The sequence below is a fragment of the Lithobates pipiens genome, unplaced genomic scaffold (genome assembly GCF_037356315.1).
Source record: "Lithobates pipiens isolate NorthernLeopardFrog02 unplaced genomic scaffold, aLitPip1_a1.2 Scaffold_13, whole genome shotgun sequence".
Taxonomy (NCBI): Eukaryota; Metazoa; Chordata; class Amphibia; order Anura; family Ranidae; genus Lithobates; species Lithobates pipiens.
In genome coordinates this window covers 123,975,100-123,994,856 of record NW_027507718.1, presented here as the reverse complement: position 1 = coordinate 123,994,856, position 19,757 = coordinate 123,975,100, and the positions used below count along the sequence as shown (strand labels likewise).

General features: G+C 45.1%; 1 protein-coding gene across 2 annotated transcripts in view; it reads right to left on the bottom strand.

Annotated features, from left to right (window-relative positions):
- The window catches only part of NWD1 (NACHT and WD repeat domain containing 1), a 138,982-nt gene that overhangs the window by 101,017 nt on the left and 18,208 nt on the right, over positions 1-19,757 (bottom strand). For both annotated transcript variants that reach the window (XM_077475508.1, XM_077475507.1), the window contains exons 2-3: positions 8,232-8,348; positions 3,361-3,446 (exon numbers count right to left, since the gene is read on the bottom strand). In XM_077475508.1, coding sequence (XP_077331634.1) covers positions 3,361-3,446; positions 8,232-8,334 — 189 coding nt within the window. In that variant the 5' untranslated portion in view covers positions 8,335-8,348. The remainder of the gene's footprint in view (positions 1-3,360; positions 3,447-8,231; positions 8,349-19,757) is intronic.

Below are 19,757 nucleotides of genomic sequence, written 5' to 3'. Positions count from 1 at the left end.
CATTGTGGTTGCAGTGGAATTGTGGGGGGAGGAATTGAGAAACAGGTGTGTAATTTATGGGACAGATAATATGAATGGGGTGCAGGTTGTAAACTGCCAATTCGCACATTCTCCCCCGGTAGTCTCACTGTTGCGTTTCTTAGTTCTTAGATGCTTACAATTGAATGTGTGGTTCAGGGCAAAGCATGTCCCTGGTGTTTCTAATGCTATCGCTGATTCCCTTTATCATTCACCGTTTGACCGTTTCCCCTCGTTTGGTCCCAAATGCTTCTCCAGTGGGCCTCCCTTGCCCAAAGTTCTTGTGGACCCTCGTTTCCGAAGCCTGTTAGACCACGTCGGCCCCTCACTCTCTCTAAATACATGGGTGGCCTATCAGCGGATTTGGACTGAATGGGTGTCTGTGCTTGGCGGTGGGTTCCTCCTTTCCTCCCCACAGGAGAGGCACTTGGCTCTCTTCTCCTACCTTGTCCACCTGCAAGAAAAGAAGGTCTCTGGTTCATCGGTGGGTACTGCTTTCTCTGCTCTCTCCTTTTGGTTTAGGCTCCTTGGCTGGGAAGACATCACCAGGGATTTTGTTGTTGGAGGGTTTTGAAAGGATGGAGACATTTAACTTGCTTTCCCGACCTCCTGACTACTGTTGCCCGGTGTCGGTCGAAATTCTAAAAGTATTTCGTCTATTTTACCTAGGGTTTGTTTTTCCTCCTACGAGGCTCTCCTTTTCCAGCTTGCCTTTTCCTGGGCATTCTTTGGCACCTTTCGGATCAGCGAGCTGGTTTCCAAGGATAGACATTCCATGGGTGGAGTTTTGGCCAAGAATGTACTTACCTCGGATTCCTTTGTCTCTATTCTTTTGCTCACTTCTAAAACTGACCATTCTTCCAAAGGTAGGCACATAGTCCTCAAGGCCTGTGGGGGCCCCTTTTGCCCGGTTTGCTTATCTTCTTCCTTTTCTGCTGTACATTCTCCTGCTTCCATTTATCTGGTTCACACTGATTCCTCCAATCTCAGCAGGTTTCAGTTCTTTCAAGTTTTCCGTCTTTGTCTTTCTTAGTTGGGCCTTCCTCCTGCGGATTTCTCCACGCACTCTTTTCGCATTGGAGTAGCCACCGCTGCTCATTGGATGGGTTTATCAGACGAGGAGCTGCAGCAATTGGGTAGTTGGGATTCTTCTAATTTTTCCCTGTATGTTTGTCCTCAAATTCTGTATTGATTTCAAGTTCCCCTCCAGTTTGGGTTTGGATCATCAGCGATTCTTTTGTGTACTGGGCTGCCCAATGTGCCTCCAACAGACACTATGGGAGGAACCTTGGACTTCCTTTTGCAGTTGCTAGAATACGCTGGTGTGGCTTACGTGGGCTTCATCTTTGTCTGAGCCGTTGAACCTCAGGAAATTTGTACATGGTCAGATTGTCCGTATCATCCACGCTGGGGGAATGACGTAGGCCTGTCTCGTTCTGTGGACCTCATTTCATCAATTAAATGTGACATTGCTCATTGCTGTGCCACATTCACCAACCTGACTGTTGTCTGGTCTGAAATTATCCACCACCTGGTCTGGGCTCATCGCACCCCGGGTGTAAGCCTAGAACATTTTCGGCGCAAGGTGAATGCTCAAGTTTCCAAATTTGTTCGCCAAATCTGTGTTATTGTGGTGCACCACAAGGACCTGGAAGGGGACAACAGTGATTTACTGAGACCTGATTGGGTCCATTTAAATGAGATTGGCATTGACATTTCCAACCTGGGCCTCGTTGGTGGTGTTGAGCAAGCTCTGGCTGCAGTGGGGTGCTAGTCAGTGTACCACTGACTTGCGTGTGACAGTTTTACCTTGCCAGCAAGTGGTATTACTTTATGGGCTAAGCCCTCAATTCCTAATGCCATCAGTTTAATGCCTGCCTCGCACTGATGGTGGAGAGTTGCCTCTTAGACTATATGGTTTGTTTATAGATGCTCACAGTTTAACCGTGACCGCCATGGTTATTCGTATTTTGAAGGTTGTTATAATGATATGTTCAATAAAGCTGTGGCCTTGCCCTATTTCCAAATTAAATAAAGTGGTCTATTTGTATTTTTGGGGGGCAAGGTTTGTTGTGGTTTAAATAAGTGGGGGTTAAGATAAGCCTAAGCTTCTCAGCATTCATGTTGCTCAGTTTACAGAGATATATGAAGCTGGTAGATTCAAGTTTCTAGCTTAACCATTTAATATGGAGTTTAGAGATCACATAAGATAACACAGTGAGATTGATTTACTAAACCTAGAGAGTGCAAAATCTGGTACAGCTCTGCATGAAAACCGATCAGCTTTCATATTTATTTTGTCAAAGCTTAATTGAAGCGGAAGTTAAAAGTTGAATGGCTACCATGCACAACTGCACCAGATTTTGCACTCTCCAGTTCTAGTAAATCAACCCTATATTAGTGGTGGCCACTCATGCAGGGCGCAGGGTTGTCCCCCCTAATCCATGCGTCTGGCCCCCTAATCCATGCATCCGGCCCCCTAATCTACATGCTGGGTGCCAGACGCATGGATTCCAATGGCCTCTAATTGACTTCAAAAGGGTGGGCTCACCCACTTGTGTGACAATAGCAAATTAATGTTTGCTAATGTCTTCCTGCTTCACCTCCCTGCCAATCAGAAAGGAAATCAAGACCAGAGACCCGATTGGTCCTAATTCCCTATTGGCTGGGAGGAGAAGTGACCACCAAGACTAGGGAGGAGACGCAGGGAGGGAAGCCTCAACCTGGATGGGGTAAGTGCAGGGGCTGGTAGAGATGCCTGGTGGACGGCAGGCGAGTGATGCAGCGATTGAGCAATGTAGTGGAAGCAGCGGTTGAGCACCAGGGGGGGGGGGTTTGGTTGCTTGGCTGGCTTGGGGGGGGCTGTGGCTGGCTGGCTGGGGAGGCTGCGGGCCTCCCCCCCACAAGAAAATTGATTACAAGCCACCACTGCCCCATATTATGCTTCCTCTTTGGGTTATTTTTACAGTGCAATCGTTTTTAGCTTTGGATACAAAGGAAAAGGATTAACACCCCTGTGTTGTAATGGTATTTGATGCTCCATTAATGAGATTTTCCCTCATTTGTTGTAATGGTGAAAGTCAAGGGAAAATCTGTAATGGGGATATATACAGCAATTAAAGCTGACAGCATGTTAGCCCTCCCCTTCTGTTTATAGTTCTTCGTATGCTTTTGGAGATCTTCCCATCTGATAAAACTGTAGTCACTGGGACAGTAAGATTGAGAAATATCTTTAACAGATCCCTGGATAGTAATAAAAACCTGACAGGGGTTCAAATCCTTTCCTACTCACAACTAAATATTTTTTGGCTTGACAAATTCTTTAAATTAATGCATTTTTACCTCAAATGTTAGTCCATGTTGCTGGCAAAAGGTTTGTATCTCAGGATAGGCTATCTCCATTAGTGCATTACGCTCTTCCGCCATATCTAAAAAAAAGGTTAAATAGTAACAAAATGCTCACAGGTTTTCTATTGCAAAGGAGGTAGTAACTGTAAGGAAATATCCAAATAACCTATTTTATAGTAAAAAGAAAGAAATATAGGTTAAATGTGATATATGTTAAAGCTGAACTCCAGCCAAAAAAACAAAAAAAAGACCCCTGCAGTTGAGTTTCTTCCAAACTGCAAGATTTAAATGGTTGTTTTTTAGAGGGAACAGAGAAAGCAGTTATACTTCAACTCACAGAGTCTGGGCAGGCCCTCAATAAACTCATTTGCAACTTAGGACTACTGTTCTGGCATTGTGCATGATGACGTCAGAGTGCTTGCGACTAATGAAGTGGCAATAAGAAGCCGCTAGGGTAAGTATTACTGCATTTTCTTTTCACTCACCCAGATAAAAATTAGTGTCTAGCTCTTGCAGAGCAGAGTCATTTTTTTTTTAACTGGAGTTTATCTTTGAAGTGTATGTTACCCCAACATTTCATATTCCTGATATCTGCCTGCTGTATCATGTACCTGTGTTAAAAAAATATCTTGTTCTCTTTGCATTGCTTCTTTTGTGCAAAATACCCGGTTATCCTGCCGCCCCCCCGCCCCCCGCTTCCTAATTGAAGCAGACAATGCTAGGCATGCAAGCATATCCTGCTCAGCATTTTCTAGCTGTGCTGGAAGAACAGCCTGCCTGCATTTATGAAAAGTGGGGTTATCCCTTCCCCCATTTTATATAGCCTAAGAGGGGTATATCAGCTTGTCTGTGGCAGAGATGACTGTAGGTAGGTAGGAGGCTAGGATGGCCTCCCATTGTTCCTCTGTAATTTCTGGTATAATCTCCACCCATTTTTCTCTGAGTTTTCTTTCCTTAGGGTTCACCCTGTCTGTTAGTATATTATAGTATGTGGATATTCTTTTGGTGTGGTCTGGATCAGCAAGTAATTTTTCTAGTTTAGATTTCACCAGCGATACTAGTCCAGTTCCAAACTGAACATGAGCAGCATGTTTCAGTCTAGTGATCTGGTATTCCCACGTCTCTGGGACATTTAGTTCCCTTTTCAACTTTATGAAGGATTTCACTTTCCCATTGTCGTATAACTGATTTAGGTATGTGAGTCCATATTTGGCCCATTTGAAACCATCCTCTAAACAGAGAAATCCCTTTAGATAAGGATTGAACCATAACGGGGCATTAGGGGAGTGGTGAAGAGGACTGTCTATTATATGTTTTATACAGATCCCTAGTATCCTCCATTTAGCGGATTTGAGTATATAATTTCCCTCTTCAGTGGGGGTCTTTCCTCTGAAAAAGAAGTTTAGTAAAGTTTCATATGAGGTTACTGCTGCTGCTTCCACTGCAACTGTAGCGTTGTTTAGTTGTGGGAATATTCGCCAGTGGATAAATACAAATTGGGATGCTAGGTAATATAGACATAGGTCAGGTATTGCCAATCCCCCTCTTTGGACTGGCAATAGTAATATCTCCAAAGAGACTCTAGCTGCCTTATTGCCCCATAGGAAAGATGTCAGCAAGGAATTGATATGTTTGAATATTTTCTTCAGGATGTAATTTGGGGCATTGGAAAGCACATATAAGAATTTCGGAAGGAAAATCATTTTAAATAAATTGGTCCTACCGTAGAGTATAAGTGGAATATCTTTCCATTTCTGTATTCTATCACTAAATGCTCTTATTATGAGCCACAGATTAGCTTCAGTGAATGTGTCTACCGGTAGTTGGATCACTATTCCCAGGTATTTGAACTTTTTTACAATGGCCAGAGGGCATTGAGTTGGGAGGGTTAAGTCTGGCTGGGGGTCTAGACGAAAAAGGACCGACTTGGTCCAATTGATTCGGAAGCCAGAGAAATCTCTGAACTCTCGAATCAGGGAGACTGCTGTAGTTAAAGACAGATCAGAATCTTTTAAGTATAGGAGCATGTCGTCGGCGTATAATGATACATGCTCCTTCAGGTCCCCAATCAGAAAACCCTGTAGAGTGTTATTGATTCTGAGCCTAGCTGCCAGTGGTTCAATGGCCAGGGCAAATAGGAGAGGAGACAGAGGGAACCCCTGTCTCGTTCCCCTGTAAATCTGAATGGAGTTAGATATAAGTCCATTTACTCTAATGCTTGCTCGGGGGTCTTTATATAATAGCCTAATCCAGGAGATACATTTTGGTCCAAAACCCATTTTGCCTAAGAGGGAAAATAAATAGTACCATTCTGCAGAATCGAATGCCTTTTTGGTGTCTAAAGATGCTATTACTCGTTTTCCCTTATTCATATGTTGGATCTGCAGGTTGACATATAGTCTACGCAAGTTCATTTGGGTAGATCTACTGGGTATGAACCCTGTCTCATCTGAATTAATTAGTTTAAGGATCACTGACTTCAATCTACTGGCCAGAATTTTGGCCAGTATGTTGACGTCCGAGTTGATTAGAGAGATCTGTATGACATTCTGGCGGACCCTTCCCAGGTTTGGGGATAACTACAATTAAAGCCGCCCTCATAGAGTCTGGTAATATTCCCTCTTTTCCTGCTGCTATAAAAACTTTCTGGAGAGTTGGAGCTAGTTTCTCCTTATGTAATCGGTAAGACTCCGCCGGGAGCCCATCTAGGCCAGGTGATTTACCAGGTGTTTGAAGCAAGAGATTGCGCCGCTTATTTCTGCCAGTGATATCGGTTGTTCCAAAGTTTCCCTATCTTCCTGCTCTAGTGAGGGGAGGGTTAAATCCTGCATATAGAGTGCTAGTGCCTTGTCAGTATTTTGAGTCTGAGTCTGGTATAGGGTTTCGTAGAAGTTCAGAAAGGTGTTTAGAATCTCCTGAGATTCCCCTACCACCTCTCCATTCGTTTTTTTCAGTTTCATTACAGAGATCGGGGTATTGAGTGGTTTTGCTAGGAAGGATAGAAGGCGACCGCTCTTGTCTCCAAATTCAAAGAAGGACCTATCTTGGCGTAGTTGCTTTTTAGCCGTGTGTTCAGTCAGAAGTAAGCTGTACTGTCATGTTTGGGCCTGCCAAGATGTGTATTTACTAGGTGTTGAGTCTTGTATATAGTCTCTTTCAGCATCAGTGGCTTTAACTTCTGCGTCTTTGATATCAGAGTTGAGCGCTTTAGAGAAGTTTCTAGTCTCAGTGGTAAAGACTCCCCTCATGGTTGCCTTAAAGGCATCCCATTGATTGGCCATCTGTGTTTCCATCCCATTCTCCTTCCAATATTGATCAATGCTCGTTTTGCATTTAATAGTGATGTATTCCTCTTAGAGCCAGTTTGTATTCATCCGCCATTGTCTCCTTCCCCGTGGAGCTTTCAGATCCAGTGTAACCTCCAAGGGAGAGTGGTCTGATATAGCTCTAGGGAGATGTCTGACATCAGATATATATGGAAGTCTATCTACTGACAATAGCACTAAGTCTATTCCACAAAGTGTCTTGTGGGTCTCAGAGTGACATGAATATTCTCTAATTCCAGGATTTTTTTGTCTCCACACGTCTGTGAGAGCATAGCTCTCCAGCCAGGAGGATAGATTATGGCGAGAATCTGAAATATTACCATGTCTGTCAAGTTCTCCATCTGACACTGCATTAAAATCTCCTAGGAGTAGCAGAGGTCCCTGTGCAATCAATACAATGTCCTTGAGAATATTGTCTAGTATTGGGAAGGAGAAGGGGGACGGAGAAAAAAAATAAAAGAGGGGGTGATAAAAAAGGGGGGGGGGGGGAATTAACAGGAAAACCTGACAGGGAGCAAAAAATAAAATTGCCAGGGGCCAGAAAGAAAACTTCAATAGTTCTTGTCTTTTCTCTCTTCTTTATATCTGCAACGGTTCAGGGAAGTAGTGTTCTGAACTGTAGTTAGGTCCAGGCGGGACAGTTCGCCAAATTATTGTAGTGTCAGATAGTTTGACGGGCAAGTTCGGCCCTATGAAATGGCATAGGTGTCTGTGTCTTTTATCTTCGCATGTGTACCTGCAGGCGCTATTTTTAACGCTATAACGCCTGCAAAGCGCCTCAGTGTGAAAGGGGTCTTAAGGAATAAATTCTACTGGGCCCAGAAGTGATCTCTAGACATATGCACCAGTTGGAGTAATTTTTTCTTGAAAAATCCTAAAAACACAGGTAAAAGCACAGAAAAAAAATCATTATTTCAAATGCAAAAATGTCATTGTTTGGAAAAATTGACTACTCCAGGAAGAGTCAATTCATGAGCACAGCCCCCTCCCTCCTTGCATGTCACTGCCCTCTCTAGAAAAGCCTAATTACTCTCTGTGCTGGTACAGCTCCTGCTCCCTTCTCTTCATTTCACCTTCCAGCATAACCTTTATACGTAACTGCCAAGGAAGGAGCGAAGGAGAATATTGAGTGTCACTTGAGTGACAGCTTTGAGTCTGCAGGGGCTGCTGACAGCACACCCAAGATGATAACACCTAGCAGCCTCAAGGCTTTTGGGGCTTTTACTAGTAAAAAAAAAAATTATTATGATACCTGCAGGCTCTAGTGTTATGGATATTTTCATAGTCTGAAGCAGTGCAGCATAGCCTCCTTGATAGGGTTAAGACTGTCATTATTTATTTAAAACCATATCATTGTTGTCATTAACGATGCAGGCAAACAAGATAGACAGTGGACAAGAGGCCTTTCGTCTGAACAGGGACACCTGATAACTTTTTCCTGCAAAAAGCAAACCTGCAGAGGAAATAGGACAAAATATAAACCCCTCAGGCCATGGCCAAGGCCTGCTGTGTGCCTGTTGACACCTCTCATGACATTACCTGAAAATGTGGAGCTTATGAAGAGTCGAACAGTATTGGTGGATTCTGCAGGGAGAGGCACATCTTTTCCACTGAGAATGTCTTTTATGTTTCCTAGATCCATTTTGCTGTGTTGAACTATTTGTATAAAAATATAAGACAATTCAGGAATTGATATATATTTTTTTTTAATCAAGTTGTCATTGCCAAGTAATCAACAATTGAAAATTAAACACCTTAGATGCCTTTATTTCAAATTTCACAATTTTCAGACAGCTGCATAATAGACTGAAGGAGACTGTAGCGTCCAACAATAAGAAAAAAAAAAAAAAAAATTTCTATGTCTGGATAATGCAGATGAATATTTATGGCTAATGGTTAAAGTCAATGCCAGGATCTTTTATTGCCTGTGGCCCATTGGGGAAACGTACTGTTCTTTTCCTGTCCTGTCCTGACCTTAGCCAGCAAATACATAAAGAGGATGTCCGCACCAACATACCGCAACCGCCAAAATTTTCACTATCCCCAATTACCGTAGACACCGCAAAAAACATCATTAATAAACTGCGTGACAGTACCTCACCTATTGACATCATCCCCACAAAACTACTGAAAGAATGCTCCGACATCGTGGCTCCAACCATAACCCACCTCATAAACCGATCATTCCACGAAGGGATTGTTCCCAGCATCCTCAAACAAGGCATCGTCAAACCTCTACTCAAGAAACCAAACCTGGACCCTCAGGATCCAAACAACCGTAGGCCGATTACAAGCCTCAACACCGTTTCTAAGATCATGGAGAAAGCTGTAGTACATCAGCTACAACTTCACCTGGATACTCACAAACTCCTGGACCCGCTGCAATCAGGCTTCCGCCCGGGTCATGGAACAGAAACAGCTCTCCTCAAGATTTGGGATGACGCCCTCGAAGCGGCAGATGACGGAGAGCCGTGTCTCCTCGTACTGCTAGACCTAAGTGCAGCGTTTGATACAGTAGATCACAATACTCTACTCGTCCGCCTCACAGAAGTAGCCGGAGTCCAAGACATAGATCTCCATTGGTTCGCGTCCTTCCTAGGAAATCGGTCACAGACAGTGAAACTAGGAAAATTCCTCTCCGAAACTCGGGCAGTCACCTGCGGAGTCCCTCAAGGCTCTCCGTTGTCACCCGTTCTCTTCAACATTTACATTCGCCCACTCCTTCAAATCATCAGATGCTCAGATCTCTGCTTCCACTCTTACGCTGACGACACACAACTTTATTTCCGGATCAATGGAAAAAAAGATCACCAACAACAACTTGAAAACTGCCTCAAATCAATAGAGGACTAGATGACCACCAACTCCCTCCAGCTGAACCAATCAAAGACAGAGCTTCTTATCTTACACCAAAATCATAAGCCCGCAACCAAAACCTCCTGGTCTCCACCAACCGTCTTTGGGCAGACTATCTCCCCAAAGACCAAAGCGAAGAGTCTCGGGGTTATTTTAGACGCACAAATGTCAATGGATGCGCAAATAGGATCTGTAGTCAGTCGATCTCACCATCTGCTGCGCATGCTTCGCAGACTCATCCCTTTTATCCCAAAGAATGACAAAGCGGTGGTAGTTGGAACAATCATTAATTCACGACTGGACTACGCAAACTCGCTTTACATAGGATTACCACAATATCAACTTGCGCGATTACAACTGATCCAAAACACGGCGGCAAGGCTGATAACAGGAAAAAAACCCTGGGAATCCATTTCTCCTTCACTGAGGAGCTTACATTGGCTAACCGTAAAAAATCGGATCACGTTCAAGACCCTTTGCCTCACCCACAAATGCGTGCATAGAGAAGCTCCGCAATACCTAATGGAGAAAATAAATCATTACACACCAAACCGCAGTCTTCGATCAGCCAACAAAAACCTCCTCCTCGTGCCCAAAGCCCGGTATAAATCCAAGGGGGATCGGAGATTCGCTGTCCAAGGGCCTCGGCTATGGAATGCTCTACCAATCAACATCCGCCTGGAAGAAAATCACCTGGCTTTTAGGAAAAAACTCAAGACCTTCCTCTTTTAGCAGATGATCAAAGCTCGCCACAGCGCCTAGAGGCGATTCAGTTCGCATTGTGCGCTATATAATTATTTCATTCATTCATTCATTCATTGAAAATGAAACAGGAAGTGAGATGAAAAGTCTCCAAAGTGAGGGAAAACCCTTTTTCAATAGTTGGAAGATTTTCCCATTATTTAGTCATTCCAGTGAGCGCTCAAAATGTTGGCCTTTTTCCAAACTTTCAGACCCAATACCAATGGTCAACAGGCCAAATAAAGAGGGTGACAGACAGTAATAAACACCTGACAAGGGATATAACCTTTACCTGATCTATCAAAAAATAAGTACAATTGGCTTTGTTTTTTTGCTGTTTATACATCATCATACAGCAATTTTACATCACGATTAGATTTTTATACTTGATTTTGTTTTTAGTGTTAACAATGTAGTAAATATAATGAAACAACTCCCCTGCAATTCTACATTTGCCTGTATTTTTGGCATGCCACCACACTACTGTATGTATCTGTTTATATCATCTTGCAGTACACAAAATTATTATTTGTTTTGTTTTTAAATATTTTTTAAACATTTTTTATTAATTTCATTAATTATTATCATTTGTTCATTGATTCATACACCCACTATTTTTGCAAATGATACTCAAGAATAATTACAATATGTGTAGGATTTTAAATAATTCTTGACATATACTCTTTTTTTCAGTTATCCCCCCCATATACAGTTCTTTAAGGAAAGTATGCAAGCATTTGCAACTTTTGATTATGTAAAGATATTTGTCAAAGTAATTTCTCTCTGTTTTAGATGTTGTTTGACTTTCTCCTTAACACAACATATAAATACATATATATGCAGGATCGGGACAAAGGATGGTCCAGAGGGGACGGCTCCCCCGGGGCATAGTTATTATTGTAGGGATGGTGACACCCTGTTGCGAGTTCCTTTCGCTACAAGGCTGACAGGAGTAGTGACAGTGGCATCACTACTCCTGTCAGCCCAGGGCTGGAAGTGGCAATGAGAAGAGGACAGAGCTAGGTGAAGAGTGTGTGCTGTGCTCTCTCTTTCCCTCCTCCTTCCTGCCAGTGCAGTGCCCTGAATTATTCAGCCAGCGGTAGTGTTCACAGATATACAGAACCACTGCACTGGCAGGAAGTAGGGGGGAGCAGAGGGAGAGCACAGCCCACACAGGCGAGTGCAGAAGTAAGAGGAGGACAGGAGAGGAGGAGAGAGTTGGCAGGAGGGGGAGGTGGAATTCTCATTCTCTCGCCCTCATGTCAGTGCACCACTCCTGCAATGGTGTACACACAGCTGCCAGCTTCAAGCGTTGTCAGATCAGGAGTTTAAAGGCTATTCATATGAATGTGTAAAGCTGAAATGAGGACAATAGTGGCTCATATAGTTACACAGTTACATAGCCAGGTTAAAAAAGACACAAGTTCATCCAGTTCAAAAAAAAAACATATACACAATCTTTCACCCATAGTTGAACCCCTTCACTCATCACTGTACTCCAGGAACACATAACAGGAGTTGGAAAGATGATTTGCTTGTGAAAGGAAGTGTGTGCAAGAACTGCGTGGAGCCAAGTGGATCAGTTTAGGTCGGGAAGCTTCAATCACCACTGGAGAGCTGAGTATCCTGAGAGAGGCGGATTGGTGGAGACCTGTTCACTGCAGGATCGGGAGATCATCATCAACAACACAGCTACATTTTCAATAAACAAGGGGCCTGGCGCTCATTGCTTTGTTCTTCATTGCATAAGGACCGGGTGACAGAGTCCCTAACCCACTTAACATTACCCTTGTTGAGGGTGAAACTGTGTTTGCTAGGTTGTTTCAAGTTCAAGGACATTCTGCAGTAAAGACCTTTGCTGTAATCTACTCTTCTTAATTGTTACCACGTATACTGCCTGCAGGTTACCTGACTGAATTAACCTCTTTATTACTTGCTAGGCAGAATGCTGTATTTACTTTGGCCCAAATTCAAGCCAACACAGGAAGGAATGTGCCGCTCAAGTTAAATTGACCTATTTAAAGAAGAACACACCTTACATTCTCCCCTCTTTACTTATGTGACTCTAACTTTGACCCAATACCGTTTAAGTGAACCTTTTTCTACTTATTCATTGCCTATTTAGGTGAACCCTGCACATCACTTTACTTCCAATTAGGGTTACTGCATTTCTTCACATCTTAAAAGGACTGAATCCTTCACTGTGCACCAACTTAAGGGCCCCAACTAGCTAGCAGAAGAACCCCATACATAAGTTAGCTGGGGGTAGTAGATTTGTCAAACTCCCCTTAAGTTCCAAATTTCTGCTTTTTTTGCGCTTATATCGCAAAAAATTAAAAACGGAGTCGTGAATAAATACCACCGAAATAAAGCTCTATTTGTGCGAACAAAATGATAAAAATTTCATTTGGGTACAGTGTAGCATGACCGCGCAATTGTCATTGAAAGTGCGAGAGCACTGAAAGCTGAAAATTGGGCTGGGAAGGAAGGGGGCGAAAGTGCCCTGTATTGTAGTGGTTAAAGGGGTACTATCTTGCATTATTTATTTGCTGAATTACCTCACTTGTCATTAGCTCTTTTTACTGTTTCTTTTTTTTTTTTTAAACTTGGTTAAGTATATCCATCTAAATAAAAAGTTTGCTATGGGAACAAAAACAACTGAGTCTATCCATCTAAATGAAAAGTTTGCTATGTGAACAAAAAGACAAGAACAATTTGTTCTTTTAAGATCAAGTACGGGGGCGGATGTTAGCCGTGGCAGAGATGCCTTGATAAGGAGCAGTCAATGAACCGCCCCAACATCCAGACGAAGCAAACGATCACATTTTTATGTCATCAGCGTCATGTGATACCGAATCCATTATGTCCCGGAAGGGGGTTGAAGTAAGCCACAGATGGTGAGACAGTTGAGGAGACTGGGGAAAGTCTGGGCAGCACAATGAGGATGCACTTCATACCTTCAAGACGTGAACTATGTACCAATTTGCAGGATAAACAATACAAGAAACCAGACAGTTGCCATATATCGTACTTACTCTCTACCCTTTTATCTATTAAGCCAGCTATATGGCCATATGAACTATTAACGGCCGATGAGGCCAATCACTGTTCACCTGTCGAGCATAATAAGCTGAACCGGTAACCGCCCATTTATCCCATAGGCATGACAGTTTAGCCAACCAGTGGAGATGTTGTATACAGTCATAATTGCATTGGGGGTTATCAGCTTTTCGCTGTGGCAATTGCTTCCAGAATTGTTGCTGATTGTCTATTTGAGCACTGAAGGCCACAGAAATCTTTGATCAGGATCCATATGCCACATTAACGCATTGGAATAGTTATCCATAAGGACTGCCTCCGGTGCTGCTTGCACATGAATTGAATGAATTTACATAATTCTGTAGAGTCCAATTTTCCTTCATCCCTGTCCATCTCCTACCCCATTAGCCATCTTCTCAACCCTCCAGTGACTCGAGCCCCCAGGGACTTCTGTGCAGGTGGCTAAGCCATATCATTTAAAGCGGAGGTCCACCCTAAAGTGGAGCTTCCACTCATTGGAACCCTCCCCCCCTCCGGCGCCACAATTGGCACCTTTCAGGGGGGAGGGGGGTGCAGATACCTGTACAGTACAGGTATCTGCACCCACTTCCGGTATAGATATCTGCAGAAGGTACGCCCCTTTCCGCAGAATCTACGCCCTTTCCGAAGGTCCCCCGCTGTCTGCTGGGAAACACACGGATCCCAGAGACAGCGGGGACCATCCTTATTGCGCAGCGCGACTCGCGCATGCGCAGTAGGGAACCGGGAAATGAAGCCGCAAGGCTCCACTTCCTGATTCCCATACCCAAGATGGCGGGGGTAGCACCCGAGGGACGATCAAGAGATCGGCTTCGGGTGCCGACATCGCGGGCGCGCTGGGGGGGAGTGTTATTATTTTAAAAGTCAGCAGCTGCAGTATTTCTAGCTGCTGGCTTTAAAAAAAAAAAAACGGCGGACTCCCGCTTTAAGATTTCTTATAGCATTCTATTAAGGTGATAGCGGTGGTTTGACCACCTGCACATTGATCATCTGGTATCCGGACGAATGTACATGTTATTTGTTATGTGTTTGTTTAATGTCACTGTTTTTGTCTTTTTGTTTTTTGATTTTTGTTTTTTGGAAACGGTTGCCCTATTCTGTAGGGTTACTTACTAAGTACCCATTCAGCATATACCAAGTGTACACTATTATCATCTCTTTATCGTTTGAGATAGACCTATATGATCGTTTTTACCTTTAATTCATTTTTTGTTACCCTTGACACTGCATTTTGTATCACTTATTTGGCCGTCTTTCCCCCACAGTTCTAGTGGGGGTTCATTTCTGTTTACTGTTTCTTTGCCTGACATTCTATTCATTGATCTTTGTTATACTAACACCACTAAACAGGGTGGATTTGATTTAAATCAACTTGATTTAAATCATGATTTAAATCACTAGTAAAAAAGGCTTGATTTAAATCAACTTGATTTAAATCATATATTTTGAAGAGCAACTGTCATCTCTGTCCCAGAGCGGCTCCTCCTCCGACCTGCTGTTGACTCACCGACAGTCCCATTCTGACAGTCCCATTCACTTTAATGGGATGGTTGGCGATGCAGCAGTGACACAACATGGTAAGGGATATGGCCCTAGCAGGTGAGTGGATGTCCACTAAAGGGCACTGCCATGATGGATCTGAAATGACAGGTGCTCTTTAAATGTAAGGGCTTATTGTTGCTGGTAGTTAGACTCTTTAATATATGCAAACAAAATGAAGGTTTCCTATTTAGAATAATAAGCTGTCAGGTTAGTAAAACAGCGATGTCAGAACCGATTCAATCATTCAGTTTATAGTGTACATAGATTTGCAAAACAATGGGATAAAGGAATATTCCTGAACTTTATTTTATCTCTTAGTTACTGTGAAATTGTGTGAATGCATCAATGTAGCGAATGTTATCTCAGCTTGCAGAGCTTGGATTCATTGAATGAGTTTACCAAAAATGTAAATATTGCAGAATATACAGCCTGCATAGCTAAGCTCCACTTCATGCTGAATAAACTAAAATGATTAATGTATCTCAAATAGAAAATTATCTTTAGATTTTTTTTATTACTTTATTTTTATTATTCTTCAAATATCAAAAAGAGAACATACAACACTATAAAATATCATATAACATTTCAGTGTACCAAAGACAAAACTGTTATTACTTTATCTACCCTATCCCTCCCAACCTATTCCCACCCACGCTCCCACACACCACTCAGTTATTAATTATGCATATATTTCTATTGGTCACATGGCCAAGAAGGTAAGGGAAAAACCATCTCCCTGGACAGGTGAAATATAAAAAAGAAAAACCTCCAAGACCAAGTAGGGGCGGGAAGCAAGAATAAGGGAGTTGGTAGGAGCAAGAGAGAGTCCCTCATCATCCCCTTATAGGGGACACCCCATCTTGTCCAGCCAAAGGCCTCCACATTCTTTCAAACTTATTATAATTACCATGCCTAATACATCTCGCCCTCTCACTCCAAGCCATTGAATTAATGGTCTCAACCCAAATCTCCACTGTTGGGGGGGTCTGTGCCTGTCATTTCTGTGCTATTCATTTCCTCGCCTAAAACAAGCATCTCAACACTACTTCAATGGTGCCAGTCGGGGCTCTACCTTCTTCCAAATTTTCTAATAGGCAAGTCTTGACCTCTGGTTTTAGTGTGGTTCCAAATGTTTTATTTATGCTAGCTACCATCTCCGCCCAGTATCTAAATAGCTTAGGACACTTCCATGCCATATGGATCAGATCTCCTGGCGCCTTACATCTGGGGCACTCATCATTTTGTTTCCTTCCAAATGTAAAAAAATTTTGGGGGTATAATAGACTCTATGAATTAAGAACAAATGGGATACCTTCTGCGAGGGAGAAATCGAGACCAAGTGTCACGATCACTCTGACGTTTCGGCCAAACACAGGAGTCTTACCCGTCGGAACCCGTCGTGGAGAGTCCGTCGTTCCCCTTGGGCGCGCGCTAAAGCGAACGAACGCTTCCGCGTCGACGCGAACGCGCACACACACGCACGCAGGTCACGAACGGGTGCACGTGTACGTGCAAGGGCGCGCTGACCCGTCGTACGTCCGTTTGGCGCCCTAAGGCCTTCTTTAGTCACTGGCTCCCTCCTAACCGTGCTGTCCAGTCTACAGCGTGTCCGTGATCTTGCTTCCAGTATCTGTACCCGTTACCTTGGTTCCTGATATCCGGCTTGTTCCTTGACCCTGATCCGTTGCTGCCTGCCCACGACCCCTGCTTGTCTGACCACGTCTCTGCCTCATCCTCTGTACCTTGCTGACCGATTCCTGCTGACCCGGCCTGTACCCGACTCCGCTGTTCCTGTTGCCCGTCTGAGTTCCTGTGTTACGGACGTCTGCTCACCAGCCAGTCTCCGCACTTGTGCCTGCCCGCTACAGTCAAGCACCTCCTGCTCTGCCAACTTGCTGTCGGTGCCCAGCTGATTCTCCGGACCAATACTACCTGCCAGGCACTTGTGCCCCCTGAGCTATTGAATACCTGTCTCCACCTCCAGGGGTTCTTTAACCAGGGGATACGAGGGGCCGCTCCCTGCATTCCAGGCTCAACTACTAGGTACGTGACAGTACTGGACAGCCATGTCCGAGCCTGCGCAGGGAGCCTCCCCCATGGACGAGCTCTGCCACCATCTGGCCGGCCTTACCCAGGCAGTTAAGAACCTTCAAGAGGGCTACGGTAGACTGGAGGAACAAATCCAGGCGCTATCCGCCTCTGCACCAGTGGCTCCTGGGGTCCATGCCCCACCGTCAGTCGTGATGCTCCCACCTGAACCCAGGGTCCCAACTCCGGAACGATTCACAGGAGACCGGAGCAAGTTCAGGGCGTTCCGCAACTCTTGCGAACTCTATTTCGCCCTACAACCCAGGACATTCTCTCTTGAGGCGACGAAAGTGGGATTTGTCATCTCCCTGCTAAGTAACGAACCCCAGGCCTGGGCACACCGTCTGTTGGAACGGAAGGACTCATCTTTAGACTCCATGGACATCTTCTTCCAGGCAATGTCCAGGCTTTATGAGGACCCCCAGTTAGCCGCAACTGCAGAAGCAGCCCTACATGCCCTGCAACAAGGTCGCAGACCTGTGGAGGACTACGTCTCAGAGTTCCGACGATGGAGTGCAGACACAGATTGGAACAACGCGGCCTTGCGGTACCAGTTCCGCACGGGTCTCTCCGAGGCTCTGAAGGACGAGCTGGCACGTGTGGGTGTTCCCGAGACCCTGGAGGCCCTGATAGACGCGTCTATCCAGATTGACAGGCGTTTGAGGGAGCGCCGCCAAGAACGATCTTCCGCAACTTCCCGTCCGATTTGGATGTTACCACGGGTGCCTAGTCACCCAACTCCGCCTGCTCCAGTCGCATCCACATTGGACACCCCGGAGCCCATGCAGCTGGGGCTACTCCGCCCATCTTTGACTCCAGAAGAACGCCAGCGTCGTCGGGTCAACAACCTCTGCCTATACTGCGGAGAACCAGGGCACTTTGTTCGTTCCTGCCCAGCCAAGACGCGTAAGTGCCTCCTTGTCCCACCTGTTCCCTCACCTGTGTTGCCTGATAACATCTCCCATCTAGCTGTTCCTGTTCTCTTACAGCTTCCAGGAAGGACTGTCTCAACCCACGCGGTTATTGATTCCGGGGCATGCAGTGGCTTTATAGATTCGTCCTTCGCCCGAAAGAACAGGATCCCTCTCAGACCAAGGGAGAAGGGGCTCTCGGTATACCTGGCCGACGGGTCTACCTTGGAATCAGGACCAGTAACCCAGGAGACCAGTCCTCTACCCGTTGTCATCGCCGGGACTCACCAAGAACTCCTTTGCCTAGATGTCATCCAGTCTCCTCTGTTCCCCATCATCCTAGGCATGCCTTGGTTGAAGGCACACAACCCACGCATTGATTGGGCCACCGGAGTAATTGAATTTTCCTCGGACTACTGCCACCGGCATTGTTGCCCGACCCCCAACGGGGACTCATCTGTCCTTCTCTGTTTGGATTCGGATGAGGAAACCCGACAAGCCGTGCCTGAGCAATACCACGCTTTTCTGGACGTCTTCAGTAAGAAGGGGGCAGAAACTCTCCCGCCTCATAGGCCCTATGATTGCCCTATTGAACTGCTCCCGGGGGCGGAAATCCCCTTCGGAAGGATCTTCCCCCTATCCGAATCCGAGCTGAGTACCCTAAAGACCTATTTGGACGATAATCTCGAAAAGGGGTTCATCCGACCTTCTACCTCCCCAGCCGGCGCTGGGATCTTCTTCGTGGAAAAGAAGGACCATTCTCTGCGCCCATGCGTGGATTATCGGGCGCTAAACAAGATCACCGTTAAAAATCGCTACCCTCTGCCATTAGTACCTGAACTTTTCCAGAGACTGGGTTCCGCTAAGCTGTTCACAAAGCTGGATCTTCGGGGTGCCTACAACCTCGTCCGTATCAGAAAGGGCGATGAATGGAAAACAGCCTTTCGTACCCGCTTCGGACACTACGAATACCTAGTGATGCCATTCGGGCTGTGTAACGCCCCGGCTACGTTCCAGCATTTTGTCAACGACATTTTTAGAGACTTTCTTGATTTGTTTGTGATTATTTACTTGGATGACATACTAATTTTTTCCTCCACTTTAGCCATCCACAGAGAACATGTCAAGAAGGTTCTGACCCGCCTCCGTCTCCACGGCCTGTACGCCAAGCCCGAAAAATGCGTTTTTGAAAAAGAGAGTATTCAGTTCCTCGGCCTGATTATCTCAGTTCGAGGGGTAGAGATGGATCCCCAGAAGATCTCTGCAATCCAGGACTGGCCTGCCCCCTCCGATAGGAAGGGAGTTCAGCGATTTGTGGGCTTCGCGAACTTTTATCGCAAGTTCATAAAAGGATTCTCCTCTATCATCGCCCCCATTACCGGGCTGACCAAGCAGGGCTCAAAGTTCCGCTGGACCCCTGAGGCGCAAGAGGCCTTCAAGACCCTGAAGAAATTGTTCGTCTCAGCTTCAATCCTGAAGCACCCTGATCCCACTCTACCGTATACCCTTGAAGTTGACGCTTCGGAAGTAGCAGTCGGGGCTATACTCTCCCAGATAGTGATGGACGAACGTTTCGCCCGGCGGTCGTTTCGCGGCGAATTTCCGACATTCGCGGTCCGCACGTTCGAACGCCTTTTTCCGTCGTTCGCCGCGGCGGACTTACGTGTTTAATGTATACAAGAACTTTAACCTTTGGTGACACGTTTATCATGTGATACAGGACAGCCAATTGAGACATGACAGCACATGGACACTTGGACATTCCCCCTAACCTATAAATACACCCGATCCGGTGGCCATTTTACATTCTTTCTTCTGTTACGATAGGGACAGGTTCCTGTGTGGAGTA